The sequence below is a fragment of the Humulus lupulus genome, chromosome 8, assembly GCF_963169125.1.
Source record: "Humulus lupulus chromosome 8, drHumLupu1.1, whole genome shotgun sequence".
Lineage (NCBI taxonomy): Eukaryota > Viridiplantae > Streptophyta > Magnoliopsida > Rosales > Cannabaceae > Humulus > Humulus lupulus.
This window is the reverse complement of record NC_084800.1, coordinates 94912734-94936544: the sequence shown is the minus strand read 5'-3', so window position 1 is coordinate 94936544 and position 23811 is coordinate 94912734. Positions and strand designations below refer to the sequence as shown.

Sequence of the window (23811 nt, the reverse complement as noted above, 5' to 3'; positions counted from 1 at the left end):
AGTTAATATATTATAAAAAAAAATCATATTTTATCATCAAAAGAATTTAATCTCAACTTAAGAGGTAAATTAAACCTATTAAACGTAATACAATTTTTAATACTCACTATTTAGTTCATATGTTCTTCATCTAGTTCATGGGTTCTTCAAGTTCATGGATTCTTCATAAAATATCTGGTAATCGATATCACAACTATGTTCATCTTCAACTTTACAAACTTTTCCATCACCAAAATATCACAAAATCAAAGTTTAGCACCAAAATTTCATTTCTAATAATAGAAAACCCATACAAGTTTCGAGACAACCAGATCAAAAAAAGGAAAGAAAAAAATATCAAATTCATCCTCATCTTGACTTTTGCCCAGAAAACCCTCAACAAAGCCGATGTCCTCGTTGAAGACTGCAAGAATGCCAGAGTGCTTGCCTGTCCGACAACCTGCAACTAAATGAAGTGTTTGTTAGGGTTTTATGTCCTAATTAAAACTCAAATTCTTTGTAATCTCATTTTATTATCAATAAAATAATAGAAATTATTTTTTGACTTGGTCAATCACTTTGCTCACATGTGTTTATTTTCATGATTATTTGTTTAATATAAACTTCTATTAAATCCCGATGATACAGCTAATCTTATTTATAGTGACGTAATCACAGTGGAATATAAATATGATTATATGTTCAAAATAAGCTAGTCCTAAGATTAGTCAGTGCACCGGATTTACACTGACTTGCCAATCTACGATATGATCTACTTACACATTACAGTGTTATGTTATTTCCAGAACATTAGTAAAGTAGATAAGATCGGATGTATTTGTTATATCGGACAGGACCGATATTGACAGTTGATAAGATAAGTAAACATACCATTATTATCTATTCTAGTCATATCATATAGTTGACCATAGGTTAATTCAATATCAATTCTGAGTGGTTAGTATTCTAACTGATTGTATTATTTGAGTTCATTGACTTGTTCGTTACCAGCTTACCCTACGGACTAGCCCATACAAACATCTTGGGAACTCGGTTGTATAATTGAGTGGGAGTGTTAATCATAGATATGAACATCTATAGCTTCTGATGAATAAGTGAAACGATGGTTTCCTTTTAGTTTGCTTCAAAGTGTTAAATGATAGAGATCTCATTTCAGTAATTAAATTAGTTTACTGAAATATCATTTACAAGGAACTAAGTGTTTTAAGGATAAAATACAATGAGGGGTAAAACGGTATTTTAGTCCTATCTCATTGTAGACCGTCTATAGAGGATTGAGTGACAATTATGGTTGTAACAATGGATAATTAATAGCGTATCTATATTTGTTATAGAGCGTTCTATGAATTCAAGAGTGCAATTCCAAGTCTATAGTGGAGTCACGAGGAATTAATAAGTTAGTAAATTTATTTGTTAGATTTATGATAACTTATTGGAGCTTGATTTCATAGGTCCATGATCCCCATTGTACCTTGGATAAAATCATCTAGATAGTCTCAATTAATTGATTTAATCATCAATTAGAATTATCAAAGTTGACCAGGTCAATTTTGGATAGTTTCACAGAGTTGTGTAATTTTGAGAAGAAAGGAGAAATTATGGCAGATTTATTAATTAAGATAAAATAGTATCTAAATTAATAAATAAATTTAAATCAAAGTTCAAAATATAAAAAAATAATTTGATAAAGGATTTAAATAATTATTTAATTAATTAAATCAATAGAAAATAATACAGGCCTTGATTTTAAGTCTAATGGGCTTATAATCAAATGAGAAATTTCACGGGCCTATAGCCCATGATAATTTCGACCTAGGGCTTCAAAATGACTATTATTTTATTGATTTTTAATTAAATTAAATAGGCTAATTGAGTATATAAAAGGAGTGCTTAGAGAGAAGTCAAAACATAAGTTTGATAAGTCACAAGTCAGATTTTCTGATAGTTTTAGATTCTCTCTAAATACAAGTCATTTTCTAAGCCACTTTGTTATTTTCTCTTCTTCTCTCTATATCTATCTCATGTGTTGAGAATTGCCCACACTAGTCTAGGTGGTTCTAAGGATACATTGGAAGATTGTGAAGAAAATAGAAGATCGGTTCAATTTCTTGATAATACTCTGCGACAGAGAGAATACATGATAACTCTACAAAATAGAGTTATTTTACCACTTTTTATGTGCTAATTGTTGCTTAAATCTTGAGTTTTTAATTGATTTATTAAGTTTTTAATTAATTTTGATATATTGTAGTTTAATTTTTGAATTATTGTTGTTTAATTTGAGGTAAAAAAAATGTTGTATTATTGAACTTAAATGTAAATATAAATTAAGTTTTAATTAATATTTTCATAGAACTTATGTTGTATATTTGATTATTGAAAATATTTAGTTTTAATTTGATTTGTGTTTTTTTTATAGGAGATATGTTGTATTTTTGGACTCTTGAAAAGCAAGAAAAAGAAGGAAAAATTGTGGCATTTTTGAGAAGCTCACAGCACTTTGGGCCCAAGCCCAGCACCTAGGCCCATTTCGAAACTTGCCACCCACCAACAACATCAACCATGGCATTCACCATGACCTCACGTTCAAACACTTCAGCCAACACACGCCTGGGCCTCTTCAGTTCACTCCCCAGGCCCATGAAAATCCCTCAGCATCTCACCAATTCAGCCATTTGCCTCACAGTTCAGCATTCGCCCAAACCAATATGCCAGCCCATTTCGGCCCAGCCTAGACCAAGCATCAAACAACCACCAAAAAAGACCCAAAAATCACATTTTCATTCCCAATATTTTTCACTCAAATATCAATTCACTTTTCCCTATTTTTCTTACCTAAATAAACATTCCTAATTTTTTTTTTTTTACCCTAGCTTTTCACTAATATTTTACCCAACCAAACATTTCATCTTTCCAATACTCTTACACTTACTCTATTTATCCTACCACTTCCCAACACAATTAAATTAATCAATTTATTTATTTTAATTTGATTAATTTAATCTCCATATTTTGCCTATAAATAGAGTCTTGTAAGACCATTTGGGGGGCTCTTCTTCTTCATCTTTTTTTCAACATCTTCTACACATATTTTTCTCTCTTTTCTCTACCATTTTCATCTTTGGAAGAGCATGCCAAGTATGTTATTTTGTAATTTTTATTTCAATCTAGTTATGAGCTTCTAATCTTTTTCAAAGGTTATTAAGATGATGATGAAGCAAAATGTAACTAGATAGTATTTTTTTTGTTGTATGTTGATTTCCCATTTGTACAACATTGTTTATGGATTTTTCTATCAAAGATATGCATTTTTCATCTATTATTGATTGTTAAAGCATATTACACTTAGTTCTTCATTATGCAAAATTATGATATTCTTTGATTAAATGTTTTTCATTAAATTGTTCACATCTAATTCTTAGAGCATAAGTATCATATTTTGCCTAAACATAATCTCTTTGATTTTTTGTAGTTTCATTAGGTTGTAGCACAACTAATGCTTAGCAATTATATCTTATATAAGTGAAGAAAAATCCTACCTTTTTGAAAGAGTAACTAGTGCTTGAATAGAAAATATATTTTGAAAAAATATATAGTGTGATTTATTTCAACTATATTAAAATTTGGGAATCAATATACTTATAAATACTATTGAACTTGCATTTTGTGGATTCTAAAATCTTTATAATCTTATTTTACTTATCTTATTTGAAAACCATTTGTCTATTTAATCTTAAATCTTTTTATTACTTGTCTTTTATTTTTCTAAAACAAAATCTCATCAAATATTTGGAACTAGGTTAGAATATTATTGCTTTGTTTGAAATAGTTTCTTTTGATGTTAGTCAACTCCCATGGGTTCGACCTCGTACTTACATGAACATTATATTCCGAAACGAATCGTGCACTTGCGAGTTTAAATTTTAAAACACCCTCTTTAGGGATCAACAATACAAGAGTTAGAGAAACTGAAGGAATGACTCTTTAATTCTGCTGCGTATACTGTAAGTATTCTATTCTTTGTTTCTCTTTGAATTCAATTTTAGAAACATGTTTTAGGCTATCTCGTATTAATTTGTTTAATATTAGATATACATGAAAATAAATAAAGATCTTGTATAAGCTAATCCAACAGTGTTCACCGCAACGAAGGGCACCGGGTCTGCACCGCCACAAAAGAAAAAGAAGAAGAAGGGGCGAAGCAACCAGATATGAAGAATAAGGGACTTGCAACCAGATCTCAACGAACGGTTCACCGTGCCAGCAACGGCTCGACCCCAGCACACCAGCTGGAAAGAGAGGAGGAAGATTCGAGCTCGTCCATGCCTAGCTCCTCCGACGAAGTCCAGATCTGAAGAAGAAGAGAGATGGGTTTTTTAAATGAAGAAGAAAAAAGAAGATGAAGAATTGGGAAAGAGAAGTGGACAATCCTGAAGAAGAAGTTTTAACAATTTTTTTTTATAATATATTAACTTTTTGATATTTTAGATTTGTTAATTAGTTTTTATTAAATTGTTTTTATTTATTTTAAATAAAATATATTAAATATTTTTGAAAAGGGAAAATACAAATTTGACCCTTGTGTTTTGCCCGAATGCTCGATCGACCTTTATGTTTTGCTAAATGACAAAGCAGACCCTGTGTTTTGCAAAATGGATCAATTTAATACCCTGAGCTTGATTTTGGTCAAACTATTTTCAAATATGACTAAAATGCCCCCAAATTTTTTAATTAATGAATTTATTAAATAATTAAAAATAGATTTAAATAAAAAATAAATAATAAATAATAAATAGTTTTTTAATTTTAATTTTCTTTTTCTCTTTCTCTCTCCTCTCTCTTCTCTTCCCTCTCCCGATCTTCCTCACCCTTACCCAGAAAAATCTGCATCTCTCCATCTCTCTCATCTTCACCTCCACTCATTCTCTCTATTTTCTTCTCAGATTTGGGGCTTGAACGAGATTGGAAAGGCAGTGGCTTGGCAACAACTTGGTCGTCGAGAGGACAGAGGAAGCTCGGCAACAGCTTGCTTCGTCCCTCATACCGTCGAGATCTGCGTCCCTCACACCATCGAGCGAAGAGTTCCAACTCGAAATTCATGAGCCCATTTCAAAGAAAACCTTTGTCCATCACCTTTTCAGATCTTGTTCATGAGTTTGCAAAAGAATTTCGTAAGTTGACACATTCCCACACTTCAATTTTTTTTTGGGTTTTTCAGATCTTGACGCCCACGACTTCATTAACCTGGATTTATCCCAAAAAGGATGTATTGGAGTGATCGGGAACTGGGTTTCCGAGTACTGGAACAAGGGTTTTGTGATAACCAATGGCGATTCCATAGTTTCGTTAATGAGGATGGTAAGTTACGCAAGGAGTTGATTCAATGGTGAAGTGGTAGGAGAGACTGAGAGTGCAAGAAATACTACTACAAAGGCTATGATAGCTTTGGCTCTTGGAGGTTGTGGGAAGAAGGTTTATGAGAGCTTTGGGAATCAGAATAATGAAATTGGAGTTGCTCTGTCAATGACTGGGGCCGAAGTTTTCGTCGCTGGGTTGTTGCTCAGACAATGGCTTGGTACACAATTTCTTTGAAAATTTTCACATTTCTTTGATGTGTTTCAAATTTAGGTGTGCTTTTGTTGATTTCATATATGTAATTTTTTTCTACTTGACTTTGTATTCCCAATTATGGGTAAGATTGTTCTAATGGTCTGCAAGTTTGAATTTTTTTTTTATAGAAGTTGTATTGTTGCTTAAATCTGGGTTTGAATGATGAACTCAAGAACAAACTTTGCTTAATATTTAACAACGAAGCAAGGAGATGATGGCCACAACGAAGAATTAGGTGAGGGGGGATGAAGGTTACACTGAAAATGATTGTCATGGTCAAGAACAAAAGAAGAAGAAAGAGGGAAAATTAAAAGTTTTAATTTTATTTTTCACTTTTGTTTGTATTTCTATACAGAAATTAAATTTGGAGGTTTGATGTTAATATTGGGTGAGATCATGGCAAAAAAATTATAATTTTGTTTTAATTTTTAATATTTTAATTATTTTTTTATTTTAAAATCATTTTAATTTATTTTATATTTTAATATATATTTTTATTTATTTATTTAATTCATTAGTTGAAAAACTAAGGGCATTTTGGTTATATTTGAAAATAATTTGACCAAAATCGAGTTCAGGGTATTAAATTGATTTGTTTTGCAAAACACATGGTCTGTATTATCATTTAATAAAACCCAGAGGCTGATCGAGCATTCGGACAAAACATAGGGGCCAAATTGATATTTTTCAAAAAAATAAAATTAAAATATAGGGGTATTTTAATCATATTAAAAAAAGTTTGACCAAAACTAGACTTAGGGTATTATTCTGTTCTGTTTTGCAAAACGCAAGGTCCGATTTGTCATTTAACAAAAGAGATGGTCTGATCGGTAAATTTTGCACAACACAGGGTAGAAAATGGTATTTACCCTAGTTAATTTTACCTAGTCCACGAATCACTTTTATTAATGTTTCTGCGTTAAAGCTTCAAAGCAATTTCACACAATATCGAAACAAAATTTGTGCGTCCCCTGTAAATGACTACGATTATGGTATTTATAGTCCTAATTACAGATACTCACCTCCATGATTTTATGGAGGGATTATACAAATATCTTATTTGAATTTTAAATACAAACGACTCAGCTAATACAATATCTAAACTAATCCCTAGAAAATAGGGATAAATTACTGGAATAATATTCCCTGGCTCTTTTAAACGCAGTATCAAGCTGACATATATTAGTTGCTTTTTTGAGCTAGTTTGTCTACTTCGAGCTGAAATAATTCATTACTTCGTAATTGTAGAAATATTATTAATGGTAGTAATATTAAAATTCAAGCTCAATTGTGATATCTCAGAGCTCACTCTCCCAACTAGAATATTACTGTACATCCTAAGATTCAGCAGGAGTCTTTTAGTTAGCTCATGTACAGCTGGCAAGTAAAGAATTGTAATAGATGATCCATAAGTCCATATTCCCTCCGTAAAGGCAGCACGGTTCCCCAGGTCAATAGCATGAGCTGGAGAATGCAAAGCGATAAGCACGAGCTTGTAACGTTTATAAGGCATAGCACCCGAGACACAAGCTGACGATGCACTCAGCTCGAGGTACGCTGGAGACTTGACGTATCCTTGGATCTTTATAAACCCGGATATGTTGTATAGACGTGCATGGTCAGACATAACAAGTCTACAAATCCCTGAAATCCCGGACACGTAATATAATCATGCATGATCAGGCATCGCATGTCCGATTACCTTTGAGGATCCATGATTAGTTTTACCTAATGATATGACCATACTTTAGGTTAAACTGTAATATTTATCATTTATGTGGTACAGGTCACACTGGGGGTTAAGTCACGTGATGACCTCATAGCCTATCCAGGGTTTTCTCTATAAATACTAGGATCTTGGATAGAAAAAGGTGTTGTTTTTTGTAATACAAAAACTCTGCCAAGATTTAGAGAGAGAAACAGTAATAATATAGACTCGTGGACTAAGTAAATTTTAACTATCGAACCACGTAAAAAAGACAAGTGTTCTTGAGAGTTCTTTACTGATTTCTTTTGAATATCATTTTCTAATTACGGTTTATCATTTAGCATTAATTCATCCCAGCTACTTTCATAATTCACTGTTGGTGAAAAACCGCGTCAACAATTATATTATCAAAGAGAGAGTATAACATAAATCTATACGAGCTTCACCCAAACCTAATTTTAGTCAGTTTTTTAGTGCAAAGTTCACATTTTTATGCTAGTGATTAGATATGGTTTAATGTTTTTCCTAATTTTTCTTTTTGGCAAAAGATAATTTAGTTTTGATAATATGGAAATGTCAAAAGAACTTGTTCCCAGCTAATTAGTAATTGTTATTTATTATTATCAAGAACCAAATACCAACTGCCCGTCTAGCTCAGTTGGTAGAGCGCAAGGCTCTTAACCTTGTGGTCGTGGGTTCGAGCCCCACGGTGGGCGATTCCGTTAAAATTGTTTTTGTTAGTTTATATGATTTAAATTAAATTTTAAATTCATATCCAATCATACAAGATGTCGATATGTCCGAGTGGTTAAGGAGACAGACTCGAAATCTGTTGGGCTTTGCCTGCGCAGGTTCGAATCCTGCTGTCGACGATTATTATTTATTTTTACTCGTTTTCCTATTTCCCCAACAACGGAAACGGTGTCGTTTTCGACAGGAATAATTTTATCTAGCCGAGAAAATAGAGAGGCGAAATACAGTCTTCATAGCATAAAAACCCTAACCCCGAATTTTCCAGCGCACCTAAACAGTCCGGCTTCTCCACTCAAAACGAACCTTGATTTCCAAGAAAATCCCGGTGAACTAATCTTCACTCAACCCTTACTATGGCTTCTCATTCTCCGAATCTAGAGTGCCGCATGTACGAGGCTAGATACCCAGAAGTCGACATGGCCGTCATGATCCAGGTCAAAAACATCGCCGACATGGGCGCCTACGTTTCGCTCCTCGAGTACAACAACATCGAGGGTATGATACTCTTCTCCGAGCTCTCCCGCCGTAGGATTCGTAGTGTTAGCAGCTTGATCAAGGTCGGCCGCATCGAGCCCGTCATGGTTCTTAGGGTGGATAAGGAAAAGGGTTACATCGATTTGAGTAAGAGGAGGGTTTCTGAGGAGGATATTCAGGCCTGTGAGGAAAGGTACAACAAGAGCAAGCTTGTTCACTCCATCATGCGCCACGTTGCTGAGACGATGGGAATCGATTTGGAGGTATTTTCAATTGTTTTTAATCATTCTTTTCAATGATACATATTTATATTTTTTGGTTGAGATGGTTTTTGCTTATTTCATGGTGTGGTAATGTCTATAGGAGAATCCTGTTTATTCATTTTTTTTTTGGTATTCCTTATGTGATAATGTCTATAAGAGAATTGTGTGTTGATAGTTCTGCTTTGATTGTTGAGAGAAAAGAATGATTCTATACTGAACATAATTTGAACAATGAGTTTTTTCAAAGAAGCCAAATAGTTATGTCTTAGGTGGGGGCCAAGTCTTAACACATGATTACGTTTGTAGAAGTATTTATCTGATAAGTAAGAGAATTATAGTAGCGCACTTATGCATATCATTCTTGTGAACTATGCTACTGAATTTGTGGGTGAACCCAATTTTGTTTGCCTGCCTTCAAGTGACTGATTTGATTAAGATACAAGTGTTTGTTTTCTCATTAAAAAAAAAGTCTTTGTATTCTCGACTCTTTAATCAAATTTATTTTTAGCTTGTTTAGCAGCTTAGCTATTAGAGGTGCCCTTCCATGTTTAATTCTAATTCTCCGCACTCTTTTTAACCACTTTGATTCTTTCACGCCAAACAAATATTTTGACTGGTGGTAGTGTCTAGCTTGATTGTACATACAGACATATATACACAAACATGTATATTTGTTTATATATATATTTTGCTTCATTTGGGTTTTCTGAATTCAATCACTTGTTGCAGGATTTGTACATTCATGTTGGCTGGCCTTTATACCGAAAATATGGTCATGCTTTTGAGGTGAGATTTTTTACCACTTTTAAGTTGTCTTTGGCTTTTACATTGCAGCAAAGAGCCTGAATGATTGAATTTGCAGGCTTTCAAAATAGTTGTGACTGATCCCGATACAGTTCTGAATACCCTCACCCGTGAAGTCAAAGAAAGTGGCCCTGATGGACAGGAGGTAACATTTTTCAGTAACCTTAGGCCAAAATTCTCAAGTTCATGTTTAAAGCTGTGCTTTCCTTCTCTTTTATTTTTTATATTTATAGGTGACTAAGGTGGTTCCTGCATTGTCGGAGGAAGTTAAAGATGCCCTAGTTAAGAATATTAGGAGAAGAATGACTCCACAACCTTTGAAGATCCGTGCTGATATTGAAATGAAATGTTTCCAGTTTGATGGTGTTCTTCACATCAAGGTTTGTTTGTATTCTGTTGTGTTTTCACCTATATAAATTTACGGCTTTTATTTTTAAATGATAATTTTTTGGTTCAATTTTGAATTAGTAATTTAGTGTACTATTTATTTATCCTTTTGGCCATTTTGCAGGATGCAATGCGGAAAGCTGAAGCTGCAGGCAACGATGATTGTCCTGTCAAAATTAAGCTTGTTGCTCCTCCACTGTATGTTTTGACTACTCAGACTCTTGACAAGGTAGACCAAATTGCCATTTAGATTCCTGCACGTAATTATCCTAATTAGTTTGTGCTTATTTACGAAATATGAAACTGTGTCTGTATAGACCAGCCGCCAGTAAAACTCTTAGGTGCAGTGGACCCTTTGACACCTTTCTTTTCTTTTACCCCTTGTTGTAATGATTCCTATGGTGAATCTAGAGCTCTAACTTTGTGCCTGAAGCCACTACCTCATACCAGCTATGTCATTACTATGATCTTGTAGAAATAGGGAATTAGATTCTATTTGACATTTAATGTTTATGCCAGTATTGGCTACTTAATAATAATGTAATAGTTCGAGTATCTGGGATTCAGCCATGAATTAGTGACCGCAAGGGGCTGCTTTCTATTCGGGTTTCAGTCAAACTATATTCCTCCGTTTGGCAAGTGACAATAACCTTGAAAAGGATCCTACTCCCATTTTAGCATTAAGTTATCTAATAATATTACCGTGCTGTTTTTTTTTCCACACACACATTTCAGAACATGAGAGGAAGTTATCTTTTTCCACTGTAGAGTTTTTTATTTATTTAATCTTACCTTTTCTAAGAAATGTGATTTTCTAATGTGGGCAGGAACAAGGGATATTGGTTCTAAACAATGCTATCGTAGCTTGCTCAGAAGCAATAGAACAACAGAAGGGGAAACTCGTTGTAAAGGAGGCAGCCAGAGCAGTGAGTGTCAATCTTCTTTTATTTTGTTTTCGCTATGTTATGTCTGACGACATTCATGTTGAGGTTGAATATGAATTTATCATCAAGTTCTGATGCAAAAACTTAACTAATTGAATGGTCATTGTTTTCATATCACCAAGTCCTTCCAATACTCAGAATTTGAGTGTTTAATCTCGTGTGATGTACCATCAATGCAGGTGAGTGAACGTGATGACAAATTACTGGCTGAGCATATGGCTAAGTTACGTCAAGATAATGAGGAGGTTGGTGGTGACGACGACGAAAGCGAAGAAGAGGAAGACACAGGAATGGGAGAGGTTGATCTTGAGGCTCCTGGGATTACCGAGTGAAAAAAGTTTAGCTTTGGCAGAGATATTGACACTTATTTTTTGAACAATTTTTTGTCGTTTTATTTTGTTTTTGTTCTTTTTAGTCGTTTTCTTGACAGTTGTATAAAGTCAATGATGAGAAAATGGTATCGTTGAGGTTATCTGCGAAATTATACTATAGCCCAGTCGTTCTTGAAAGTCGGTTGACGACATTTTCATTCAAGATTTAATTTTTTTGGTCGAAAAAGTCTCGTTCCTCCATTTATTACTACAAGTGTGTCTCAATAATTGACTGATTATTGAGTTTTTGCCAGCCTTGTTTAGTTTATCTTCCACAAAGCAGACTAGGGGCACCCCCATAGAAAGCATCTCCATCTATTTGCTTGTTTTGCTCTCTATTTTATGTATGGAAAATAAAAATGTGCCGACCAGACTTGGGGCACCCCCATAGAATGCAATTTCTTCAAACTACTCTTAGCTTTAATGGTTTTTTGTTTATTTATTTTACTAATCTAAACCAAATTAATTAAAAGAAGAAAGAAAAGGAGAGAGAGAGTACTTACTGGCGATCATGTAAAGTCCATGAGGCATGAGTTGAATATTTTGCTTTTGTTTTGAAAGGAATAATGAGTTGAATATTTGGCGTAGGCATAATAATTAAAAGCCGAGCCCTTTCCTTAAAAGATGTATTAGTTTAATACTTGTTAATTAGCTCAGATAACGACATTTCAAAAGCATTCGTTAAATGTACCGCGTATTCAACGTCCCTGACTCTCTCTCCGCCAGTTCATGGTATAATAGAATACTACTTATTTACCAATACCATATAACTCAAGTCTCTCTCTCTCTCTCTCTCTATATATATATATATATATAGACTACAGTACAGCAGATCTAGTTTCTCCCAAATATCAGTCAGCAAATTTCGTTTAAATGTCGTTTTCTGGATAATTGACGATACCGAGAAAAAGAAATGGCAATCTCAGTCCATAATCTGTTCCAAGAGAGAAAATACCCATTCATTTTCGCACTCTCTGTTCTCCTCTTCTGCGTCATCTTCCTACTCTTCACCAACACCATCCAATACCCTCTCTTCCTCTACCCCGATACTCAATCCCGACCGCTTGTTTCAGCCCCTATCTCTGTCTCCGACTCATCTTCTTCCCCTCCGTCCGTACAACAATCCTTCAATCTTCCCAATCCAGTAACCCCTTTTGTCCCGCCGCCGCCTCCGTCGGAGAACAAAGATGTCGGCTCTCTCCGGAATAACGTTATTACTACAACCACTTCTACTTCGGTCGATGTGGGTTTCGAATGGAAGCTCTGTCGGGATCCCGAGGCGGTTGATTACATACCTTGTTTGGACAATTACAAGGCGATCAAGGCCTTGCAGTCCAGGAGGCACATGGAGCATCGGGAGCGGCATTGTCCAAATCCTAGTCCGCGGTGTTTGTCGCCTCTTCCGAAAGGGTATAAGATGCCAGTTTCATGGCCTAAGAGCAGGGACATGGTGAGATTGATACTTCGGTAAGCTTTTCATATATCTAGAGAGAAAAACTCGATTCATAATTCATGGTTTTGAATTGTTTGTTACTAATTTGATTTTTTTTCTTCTCTTCTTTTCAGATTTGGTATGATAATGTTCCACATTCAAAGCTTGTTGAGTACAAGAAGGATCAAAACTGGGTTCGTAAATCAGGAGATTACTTTGTTTTCCCTGGCGGTGGTACTCAGTTCAAGCAAGGAGTTGATAACTACATTAAGTTCATAAAAAAGGTAACAGAAACAAACAAATAAACTACTATGTAAAAGCTTTGTTTATCTACAATGCTTTTATGGTTCCTCATTTCATGAAAAACTTAACCACAGTTATTGCCTTATTTGTCATATAAATATTTAGTGATTCTGATTTTAATTGTGATGTGTTTGTTATACTACAGACTTTGCCGCTTATTAAATGGGGAGAGCACGTGAGGGTTATTTTAGATGTTGGGTGTGGTGTTGCTAGCTTCGGCGGAGCTTTACTTGATAAAAATGTTATTACCATGTCATTTGCCCCAAAGGATGAACACGAAGCTCAGATACAGTTTGCTCTTGAACGGGGAATTCCTGCTATTCTTTCAGTCATTGGAACTCAAAAGCTGACTTTCCCAGACAATGCTTTTGATTTGCTTCATTGTGCACGATGTAGAGTTCACTGGGATGCTGATGGTATTTTGTTTTGACTCCCAAATTCTTTTCAATTCATTCAACCTTTTCGTGTCTTAGTTTGACAAGTGTGGTTGGATATTATTAGGTGGAAAACCATTGTTGGAACTCAATAGGATTCTTAGGCCTGGCGGGTTTTTTGTGTGGTCTGCAACACCAGTGTATCGTAAAGACCAAACCCATCAGAATAAATGGAACGGTTTGTTAACTGAAACATATCTTTATGCATGATTTGATCAGTGGGATATTTACATAACCATCACTATTAATACCACTGGAAAGTTGACTAAAAAAAGATGAGAGCTGATAAAGATATATGTACTTGTTTTTCTTGCAGCTATGGTGAATCTGACGAACTCTCTGTGTTGGAAGGTTGTTGCCAAGACCCTTTCTGATTCGACAAGAATCGGCATTGTCATATTCCAAAAGCCTGTCTCACATTCTTGCTATGAGAATCGCAAAGAAAAGAATCCACCTATCTGTGACAATGAAAATAGGAAAAATAATTCATGGTAAGCTTCCATAACACATCTATTAATCATATGAAGATTGTTTCTGCTATTTTTCACTGATTGTATTTATATTGAAGACGAGATGATGTGATTATGGCCTTAAAGAATTGAGTTTGCTACACTTATTATAAGGTTATACTGTGTGACAGGTATGTGCCTCTAAGCAGTTGTATTTCTCCACTTCCAGTTGATAGCATGGGTAACTTGTTCAGCTGGCCCCAGCCTTGGCCCAAGAGGCTCAAGAGTGAACCTATAAGCTTATCAACTGAACAAGATGCAGTCCAAGAGTTCTACAAGGACACCAAGCATTGGTCTGGACTAGTTTCAAATATATATTTAAAAGGTCTTTCTATTCAATGGTCAAGTGTGCGGAATGTCATGGACATGAATGCTGGTTATGGAGGGTAATCTACACAATTATTTAGCTTTAGATCTATTATTTTCCAGTGCTTCCCCCTTTCTCCTTTATCCTCTTTTCCTTTTAATATTGAACATGCAAATAGTAATAACCGAAACCATAAACTAATCAGCACTTTTGCTTTTTCTCAGTTTTGGTGCAGCTCTTATTGATCAACCTGTATGGGTAATGAATGTTGTCCCTATTGATATGCCCGATACATTGTCTATCATATATGACAGAGGGTTAGTTGGAGTCTATCATGACTGGTGTGAGTCTTTCAATACCTATCCTCGAACATACGATCTACTACATTCAAGCTATCTCTTGGGAAACCTTACGCAAAGGTATTTGGATATCTTTTCCATGCCATTGAATTTTTGTCCTGCTTGCTGATTCTACCTGATATGGAAATTACATGCATATTTTATTGTATTTCTTTAGTTGGGTTCGGTTTTCATGTCTGGTTTTTAACAGTCAGGGTGAGCTAAAATGCATTTCTTTTTACTTCTCAGATGTGACATGGTAGAAATTGTTGTGGAGATAGATCGCATATTGAGGCCAGGTGGGTACCTACTGGTTCAAGACACAACGGACACGGTTAACAAGCTTAAGCCAATTTTGGAATCACTTCACTGGTCCTTAACCCTTCATCAAAATCAGTTTCTTGTTGGTAAGAAGGGTTTCTGGCGTCCAAGTAGCTAAATAGGCATAGCTGGTCATTTCCACTGAAAAGGTCCAGTGCAAGTGTTATACAAGGACGATAGAACTCTAGCACCTATTCTTGTTTACTGCTTAATATTGATATCCTATAGTTAAAAGAGTTTTACTTCAAATTACTATAATAAGCCGATAATCATTTTTTCTCTTTCTGGTTTTTGGTAATATCTTTCGATTTGTCATATTTCTTTCTGTAATAGTTCAGCAAAACACTAGCAAATGCCTACATATTATAAAGATCATTATTTTACTAGTGAAAACTACGTGGGAGGAAGGCCATTAGATTTGTCATACCATAGATTTGAAGTAGGAAGAGGAAGCTCGGAGGAAGAAGCTCCTTTGCTAACGAGAAAATCTGCAATATCCCGTTGCCCCATAATTGTTGCCATGTACAGAGGCGTGGCTTTGCTATTGCTCTCAACATACATATTAGCTCCTATACCTACCAACGTGACAACTGCCTCTAAACTTCCGCCTACGACTGCCAAATGCAGCGGAGAATGGCCTTCATCGTCCCGGGAATCCAAGTCCCCACCAAATTCAGCAAGCATTGCAAGCACATCCTTGTGGCCTTTCATGGCAGCAGCGTGAAGAGCTGTCAGACCATATTGATCTCGGTAGTTTATGATTGCGCCGGTTTTCAATAGCAACTCAAGGCACGGCGCGTCGCCACGTCTTGCAGCCATTAGTACCTCCTCTCCCCTCTCCAAAACTTCCACCACTTCACTCTGCATTATTTGTCAAATGAGAAACCTTAACAAGTCAACAACAAAAAATCCTACAAAGTTTTCAAGTTGAGCCATTATATTTCCATTCAAAATTTAATTAAGACATCCTATTTTTAATTAAAATTTTTTATTTTTTTATTTTTCATATTCTAAAAAATAAATATTAATAATGTATTTTAAATATTAAAAAAATAAAAATTAAAACAAAAAAAATATAAAAACTTGTTAAATTAGAGTTTTTTTTTCTAAAAAATTATACATTATTAAAAAAATTATGAAAATAAGATAAAATAAAATAATTAAAATTAATAAAAAATATTCAAAGAATAAAAAAAAAAATTAAAAAAAAGTGTTTTAATTAATTTTTTTAATTATCAGAGTGCCTATATATATTTTTGGTGCAAACACAATCCCTTTTTAAGTTTCATATTTTTCAACTGTTCTCGAATAACTAACTACAACTGTCCTTGTTTAGTAGTATCTACTTACGTGTCCCTTGTCTCGAGCAACATCAAGAGCAGAACGACCGCGATCATTTGGAATAGTGGGGTCCGCACCCATTTGGATCAGCATCCTCACCATCGGACGGTCACCATTAGCCGCTGCTCTATATAAAGCCGTACGACCATCACGGCTCCGAGCGTCCTTATCCGCACCGGATTCCACCAAAACCCGCGCACACTTGATATGTCCCTTCGCTGCAGCCACATGCAGAGGAGTCCTTCCCTCATTATCTCTGCGATCCAACGAAGCAGATCCCCTCACTCTCACCAAGTCCAAAACCTCCTCCGTTTGATCAAACGACGCCGCCACGTGTAACTCATCCCAACCTTTACTCGTCCACTTCGAATCCACGCCATGTGAGTTCGCTGCCTCTTCTTCCAAAACCCCCGCCGCTCCAATCTTCAACCCGGAATCGAGAAGCAAGTTCACCATACCCTCCGGATCAGCCAACTCGGTTGCGACTCGTAGGATCGACTCAGACTCCTTGGCCGAAAACCCTGCCAGGACCGATTTCTGCCGCTTGATCAAGTTCCTGGCGGAGTCGCAGTCTCCGCAGGAGATAGCATGGCGGAGCAGAACGGGGCCAACAAACGCGACCTTAAGCTTATGGTCCTCAGTCGATACATTTGGCCTGGAAGCGAACCAGGAGTTGACGGAGTCGGAATTTTGCCGCGGCGGTGAAGATGCAGCGGTGGGGAAGAGAGCGGTCTTGATGAGGAAGCGATCGGAAGGGGAGCGAGGGTAATAGTGAGGGAGTTGGGGTTGAGGCTTGAGGATGACTTGGAAAGTGGCGGAGGATAAGGGAGGGATGAGCCCGGTTGGGGGGTTAACCATGAATTTTTGAGGGGAAGAGGTCTGGATTTTGAAAGCAACGGGAGAGGTGGCGCATAGGGAGGTGAGGCGGACCGTAGCGCGGCATTTGCAGTTGAGTGCGAAGTCTATACGGACCTCTTGGTCGGAGACTTGTACTAGCTTTCTCTCCATCAATGGAAATGGAAGTGGTGGAGTGAATTTGGGAAAGATGAAGAGAAGAAGAGAATATGCGTTCACGTGAGTGTAAGTTGTAATGGTCCCATTTCTATAGTACCGAAAGACATATATTTGGCTTTAAACTTCTTAAACTAGTTTTTCTGTTTTTTTTTTTCAATAAATGTTTGTTTAACTTCAATTTTTGACGGATTATTTGATATTAAAATAATCCAGACAGAGTTGATATTAAAATAATAATAGAAAAATTACCTCTTACTTTAAAGTTGGAACTAAACAAATACAATCCAAAAAACACATGGGTGAAGAAAATTAAAAAACTTAAGTAAAAAGTTCTTGATTTTCATTTTAAGTAAGGAAGAGCATATTGATACAAGAAATATTAGGAATTTTTTTTTATATATATATTTATAGATATTTGATCATTTATTGTAATTAAAAATGATAAATTAAAAGCATCTCATTAAATTCTGGTGGGTATTTTAAAATTTTTTTTTTTTAGTAACAAATTATGTTTATTTTAGAAAGTAGTGTATTGGTTTTTTTTTTCTCATAAGAAACAGAAAGAAGTTTCTATCTTTTATAGAGCATAACACTAATATTGCAGCATACAGCATGTACCTACAATTAAATACAAACGTGCAAATTACTTAAACTTACTTAATCGTGCAAAATTCTTTTGAAAAATCGGCACAGTAAATTATTATTATTATTCATATAAAATTAAAAAAATTCATATAAACAAAATTTATTACACAACAACGTTGCGTTTCATTAAATTTACTTATGCAGAAAATAATGTTGTACTTGTTTATTACTTTTGCACAAATAACGGCATTTCTAACGCGAATCCTTAGGATAACTATTATCCATATCTATCCTAGACTCATTTTCGTTTGGAATTTAGAGACTAAATTTCAATAAAACGTCGAAATTAATGAACCTAATTATAGGAAGAAGAAAAAAAAGAAAAAATTTCTTCACATAACATGGTAAACAAATAATCTTCATTCAACTCTCTGTTTCATTCTCACCTATACCAATTTCTGATTGACCCAAAAAATGGCAAGCCAAGTCCAAAAACTAGTGACAGAGAGAAAATTCTCATTAATTTTAATGCTCTCCAGCGGCATTATCCTAGTCCTGCTCTACACCAGCACCACAGACAACCCTTTCTTCCTTTACTCTGATAACACTACTCCAATCCCTTCAGTCTCGACCTCCATATCCTCTTCTCCTTCGTCCGTACACTCCTATGTCCAATGGGAGCTCTGTGATGGTCCAGCTGCCGTTGATTACATACCATGTTTGGACAATTTCGTGGCTATAAAGGCCTTGAAGAACAGAAGGCACATGGAGCGCCGCGAGCGCCATTGTCCCAGAATCAATCCCCGGTGTTTGGTGCCGCTTCCTAGACATTACCTCGTTGGCCTAAGAGCATCGACATGGTGAGATTAGTATTTTGATAATAGCACTTATTTATTGGGTTTTTAAAACAAAAGGGACCTTGAAAAATGTTACCAGCCACCCTTTTTATGAGTACGTGGTATCAATAGCACAGGAACCTATGGTATTGGTTTTGGTTACTTGGTCACATCATTGAGTGTTGTGTGTTCTTAGTAGTGGTGGTGATTTGGTTCTTTCTGTTTTAGATTTGGTATGATAATGTTCCACATTCAAAGCTTGTTGAGTACAAGAAGGAGCAAAACTGGGTTCGTAAATCAGGAGATTATTTTGTTTTCCCTGGTGGTGGTACCCAGTTCAAGGATGGAGTAGATAACTACGTTAAGTTCATAGAAGAGGTAATCTCATATCTACCCTTACCATTTTTTTTTCTATTCTTTACAATAGGGAGAAATTATATAAATGTATTAAACTTGGATTTGGTTTTGGTTCTCACCATCTGTGATTCTGACTGTATTTGACTTCAGACTTTGCCACTTATTAAACGGGGAAAGAACATAAGGGTTATTTTAGATGTTGGGTGTGGTGTTGCCAGCTTTGGAGGCTACTTGCTTGAAAAAAATGTTCTCACCATGTTATTTGCCCCCAAGGATGAACATGAAGCTCAGATACAATTTGCTCTAGAACGTGGCATTCCTGCTATTATTTCAGTCATTGGAACTCAAAAGCTGACTTTTCCAGACAATGCTTATGATTTGATCCATTGTGCACGATGCAGGGTTCCTTGGATATGGATGGTACTGAGTTAATTACTATAAAACTCATTCTATTCATTTAACTCTTTTTTGTCTTTATTTGATGCTTTTGGTTGAGAATTATCAGGTGAAAACCACTGTTGGAGCCTGGTGGGTTCTTTGTTTGGTCAGCTACACCAGTGTATCTTAAAGATGAAACACATCAAAATCAATGGCAGGGTTTGTTATCTAAGCCATTTACTAGTAATATTTATATATATATATATATATATTATTTGATCAGTAGTGTACAATTTACTAATATATGCATGTGGTTGGGGGGACAGTTATGGTGAATCTGACCAACTCTATATGCTGGAAGACTGTAGCTAAAAGTGTTGATTCATCTGGAGTTGGGTTTGTAATATACCAAAAGCCTGCCTCAAATTCTTGCTATGAGAACCGCAAAGAGAACAATCCACCTATATGTGATGATACATATAGGAAAAACAATTCATTGTAATCTTCCCCAACATGTCTAACAATCAACGATGATTATGGCCTTGATTGAATCAAGGAAATGGGTTTATTAGTCTTTCCATCATATATGAACAGTCATATCTTTCTGGATTGTTTGACAGGTATGTCCCTCTTAGTAGTTGTCTTTCCCCAATACCAGTCGACAGCATGAGTAAATTGTTTAATGGGCCTATGCCTTGGCCCAATAGACTTACTAGTACACCTGTAAGCTTATCAACTGAGCAAGATGCTGCCCAAAAGTTTGAAGAGGACACCAAGGTTTGGTCTGCACTTGTATCAGAAGTTTATTTGACTGACCTTCCTATAGCTTGGTCAAGTGTGAGAAATGTAATGGACATGAATGCTGGTTATGGAGGGTAAAGCAAACCAGCTATATTAATCCTTACAGTTTATTAGCCATTGATTTAAACTTCTTTTGGCAAATAATAATGGAGAAGAATTTTTTTTTTCAATGTTGAATATGCAAACAATCAAAGGGTGTTAAGAACTGATATTAGATTTTGATTTTTTTTTTCTCTCAGTTTTGGTGCAGCTCTTATTGATCAACCAGTATGGGTAATGAATGTTGTCCCTATTGATATGCCAGATACTTTGCCTATTATCATATATAAGAGAGGGTTAATTGGAGTCTACCATGACTGGTGTGAGTCTTTTAACACATATCCTCGAACATATGATCTACTACATTCCAACTATCTATTCCAAACTCTTTCTAAAAGGTACTAATTCTCTTCTCAATTCACTCCAAAGTCCTACCCATGATGTAAATTTTAGCCAAAAGTATTGCATTTTCTAATTTGAATTAATTATCAAGATTTTAGTGATCATGAGTTAAGTAGAGAGTTTTTTTTTTTTTTTTTTGTATATATCTTTTCAGATGTGAGATGGTAGAAATGATGATGAAGATGGATAGAATATTAAGACCAAATGGCTATTTAATAGTTAAAGACACAATGGAGGTGATTAAAACGGTTAAGCCAATTTTGCAATCACTTCATTGGTCTGTAATGCCAAGAAGGGTTTCTGGCGTCCGGGTTTGAGGGAGTAATTTTATTCAAATATATATCAGATTGTTTTACTATTATATTTTTTTTAATCAATAGACAACTTTGTACTTTATGAAAATTGAGAAGGTAAAAGGTGTGTGAATTTGTTTTAGAATTGAAATTTTTAAAAGTTTATATTAAAAAAAAGTTGAAAAATTACAATATTTTATTTTAAAAGATATATTACTTTTCCCCCTTAAATATCTGCTTTTTTAATTGTTTCAATACTATTAAATTACATTTGTCAAAAAGAAAATATTAAATTACATTCCACTATTTTACCATTCAGTATAAATCATTTTTTTTTGGTCAAAATTAGTTTTTATAAAATATTAATATCCTTTGCTTATTCTCTTAATTTTTTTTATTTAAATAAAACAAAAAATGTTTTTGTTGGTGGTGTTTTCACGACTGGACACGTGGCAGTCATTAGATGAGTAATTAAGCTCCTCGAGCACTAATGAAGTTTCGTACGGTTCGCGTAGATTAGAAGGCCGAGAGGGCCATAATTGATTTGTTATGCCATTAAATGATTATATGCATGTTTATGTGAATTATATTATTATATGATGATAAATGGATGCATGTGAGTCCACATTTCATTATAAGGGCATTTTGGTAATTTGGCCCGTTGAGGGCATAATTGTATATTTTCATGCATGTTGGTGATTATTGATGAGGCCACATTATAATGTGGATTTGTTCGAGCTATTCGGCATGAGACGATCTTTGAATACTAGTTAGCGGTTTGGTCATAACGAGGTTAATTTCGGAACTCGGGGTGAGTCTCGGGGTAATTTGGTGATTAGTGCATTACCAGGAATTAAATGGTAATGAGATATGATTTATTAGAATTTGAGAATATTGGGAATAACGAGAATTGGAGGATGTTAAAGGCTAGTTACTTAGAGTTAGGGCTAGAAGGACCAGGTGACTGCATCGTCACATGGCTATGGGTGCGGAGCCCAATTTTGTGACTTACACACTAGTCACTTATTTGATTCAAGTTTGTGACTCCATAGTCACTCATCTGGTTTAAGTTTGTGACTTACTCATCAGTCACCATCTGGTTAGGGCCACACTCCCCAGCATGATTATTAGAATCTCGATACCATCTGATTAGGGCTACACGCCCCAGCATGATTATTAGAATCTCGATATTATCTTATTAGGGCTACATGCCCCAACATGGTTACTAGAATCTTGAAATGATATTCACTTATCTGTTTAGGGCTATAAGCCCAGTATGATTATCATAATCGTAATTGATATTGTATACATGCAGTAATGAGTTTTCTTGCTGAGCCTTGGCTCACGGGTGCTATTTGGTGCATGTAAAGGGAAAGAAAAGCTCACCCATCCTTGAGTGGAGAGCATAGGTGGTGATGTGTACATATGCGGCCGCTTGACCACCACGACCAATGTGTTTCTGAGAGGAACTAGGGGTTAACCCTATTTTTGCCGCTTAGGTCGACGGGTTGTAATTTTTACACTGTAATGACCGTTTTGAATTGTAAATACCTTGTAAACGCTTTTATGGGCCCATGTACAACTTTATGTTTTAAATAAAATAAATTCTTTCCTTTTGATCGATATTTTTCACCTTAGCCTATTAATAACACCTAGATGCACGTTTATAACCAAATGACTCGGTTAGCGAGTTAAGCACGGTTTAAAGCTCATAGTAACAGTCTTGGAGTAACCAGGGCGTTACACATTGTCCTCGGGGTGAGCCTCCTCCGTTTCCCTGTTAGACTCAACATTCCTTTTGTTAACCGAGATGCTAATGTCATGCTCTCCGCCAATAGGGAAATTTCGCATACTGGCCCCTTGACTATTGTTCCTATGGTGATGACGAGGTGCCTCGGGGAACCACGTTCGAACCTCGCGCTGTAACGTCCCAAATTCCCTAATATGACTTAGTGCCTTGATTAAGGGGCCAGGAGGGCAATAATTGGTTTATTGTATCATTATGTGATAATATGGATGATTATATGAGTTGTATTACTATTTGATTGTATTTGCATGTGGGCCCGTTTCTTATTAGAAGGGCATTTTTATAATTTTGGCCCGTTGATGACATATTTGTATATTTGTGTGTATATGGATTGAGACCACATTATTATGTGGATATATTTGGATTATCCGGCATGAGACGATCCTAGCGAGCAAAGTAGCAGTTTAGTCATAACGGGGTCAAATACCTGGCTCGGGGCGAGCCTAGGGATGTTTGATAATTTAGTACATTACCGGGATTGATCGAGTAATGGGAAATTGTTTGGTAATTATTTTAGGATATTGGAATCAACGAGAATTATAAGGCGTTAATTAGGATTAACGGGGTATGTGTCTAATGACAAAATTGCCCTTGCAGGGCTTTGAGAGAGTGATTTGGCCATAGGGGCAGTTAGGTCTTTTTGTGCCAAAGCTAGTGACTTAGTCACTCTTTCCTTTGGCTGAAGGAAACCAAAAAATAGAGTAAGCATACCACCTTCTCTCTCTCAGCTGTGCATCACATTTTCTCTTTCTCTCTCTGTAGCTTTGAGGTTTTATTTAGTTTTGAGGAAGAAAGCTCAGAAGTTTGAGGCTTAAGCTGGGGACTTGGTTAGGAGAACTTAAAGATTGGATTCCATCACTAAGGTAAGCTATAACCCCTTTTTTGATTCATACTTTTTATGGGTTTAAGGGTGTTCTTGAGCTTCAAAGCTCAAGTATGGATTTTTGTGTGTTAATGGGTTTTTGATCAAGTGTAAACTTGGGTTTTGTTGAGGTTAGTG

General features: G+C 35.6%; 3 protein-coding genes, 2 non-coding genes and 1 pseudogene across 5 annotated transcripts; 5 read left to right on the top strand and 1 right to left on the bottom strand.

The window, feature by feature from the left end:
- Window positions 1-7961: 7961 nt before the first annotated feature.
- On the top strand, window positions 7962-8034 carry TRNAK-CUU (transfer RNA lysine (anticodon CUU)). Its single transcript has one exon. It is a non-coding gene; the product is annotated as a tRNA-Lys (tRNA).
- A 74-nt stretch (window positions 8035-8108) lies between these two features.
- Window positions 8109-8190, top strand: TRNAS-CGA (transfer RNA serine (anticodon CGA)). Its single transcript has one exon. It is a non-coding gene; the product is annotated as a tRNA-Ser (tRNA).
- Window positions 8191-8289: 99 nt separating this feature from the next.
- LOC133798167 (eukaryotic translation initiation factor 2 subunit alpha homolog) lies at window positions 8290-11484 on the top strand. Its single transcript, XM_062236377.1, has 7 exons — window positions 8290-8808; window positions 9538-9594; window positions 9671-9757; window positions 9846-9992; window positions 10124-10228; window positions 10827-10925; window positions 11123-11484. The coding sequence occupies exons 1-7, from the start codon at window positions 8425-8427 to the stop codon at window positions 11273-11275; spliced, it is 1032 nt and encodes a 343-aa protein (XP_062092361.1). The 5' UTR covers window positions 8290-8424; the 3' UTR covers window positions 11276-11484.
- A 616-nt stretch (window positions 11485-12100) lies between these two features.
- On the top strand, window positions 12101-15239 carry LOC133798165 (probable methyltransferase PMT23). The gene is made up of 8 exons (XM_062236374.1): window positions 12101-12764; window positions 12881-13030; window positions 13195-13465; window positions 13551-13661; window positions 13800-13974; window positions 14124-14378; window positions 14524-14718; window positions 14887-15239. The coding sequence occupies exons 1-8, from the start codon at window positions 12228-12230 to the stop codon at window positions 15074-15076; spliced, it is 1884 nt and encodes a 627-aa protein (XP_062092358.1). The 5' UTR covers window positions 12101-12227; the 3' UTR covers window positions 15077-15239.
- LOC133798166 (protein VAPYRIN-like) lies at window positions 13663-17332 on the bottom strand. Its single transcript, XM_062236375.1, has 3 exons — window positions 16309-17332; window positions 15386-15819; window positions 13663-13941 (listed from the first exon to the last, which is right to left on the bottom strand). Coding segments are annotated over exons 1-3 (1434 nt in total). The 5' UTR covers window positions 17308-17332; the 3' UTR covers window positions 13663-13940.
- Window positions 17333-17860: 528 nt separating this feature from the next.
- On the top strand, window positions 17861-22302 carry LOC133798168 (probable methyltransferase PMT23; annotated as a pseudogene).
- Window positions 22303-23811: the final 1509 nt, after the last annotated feature.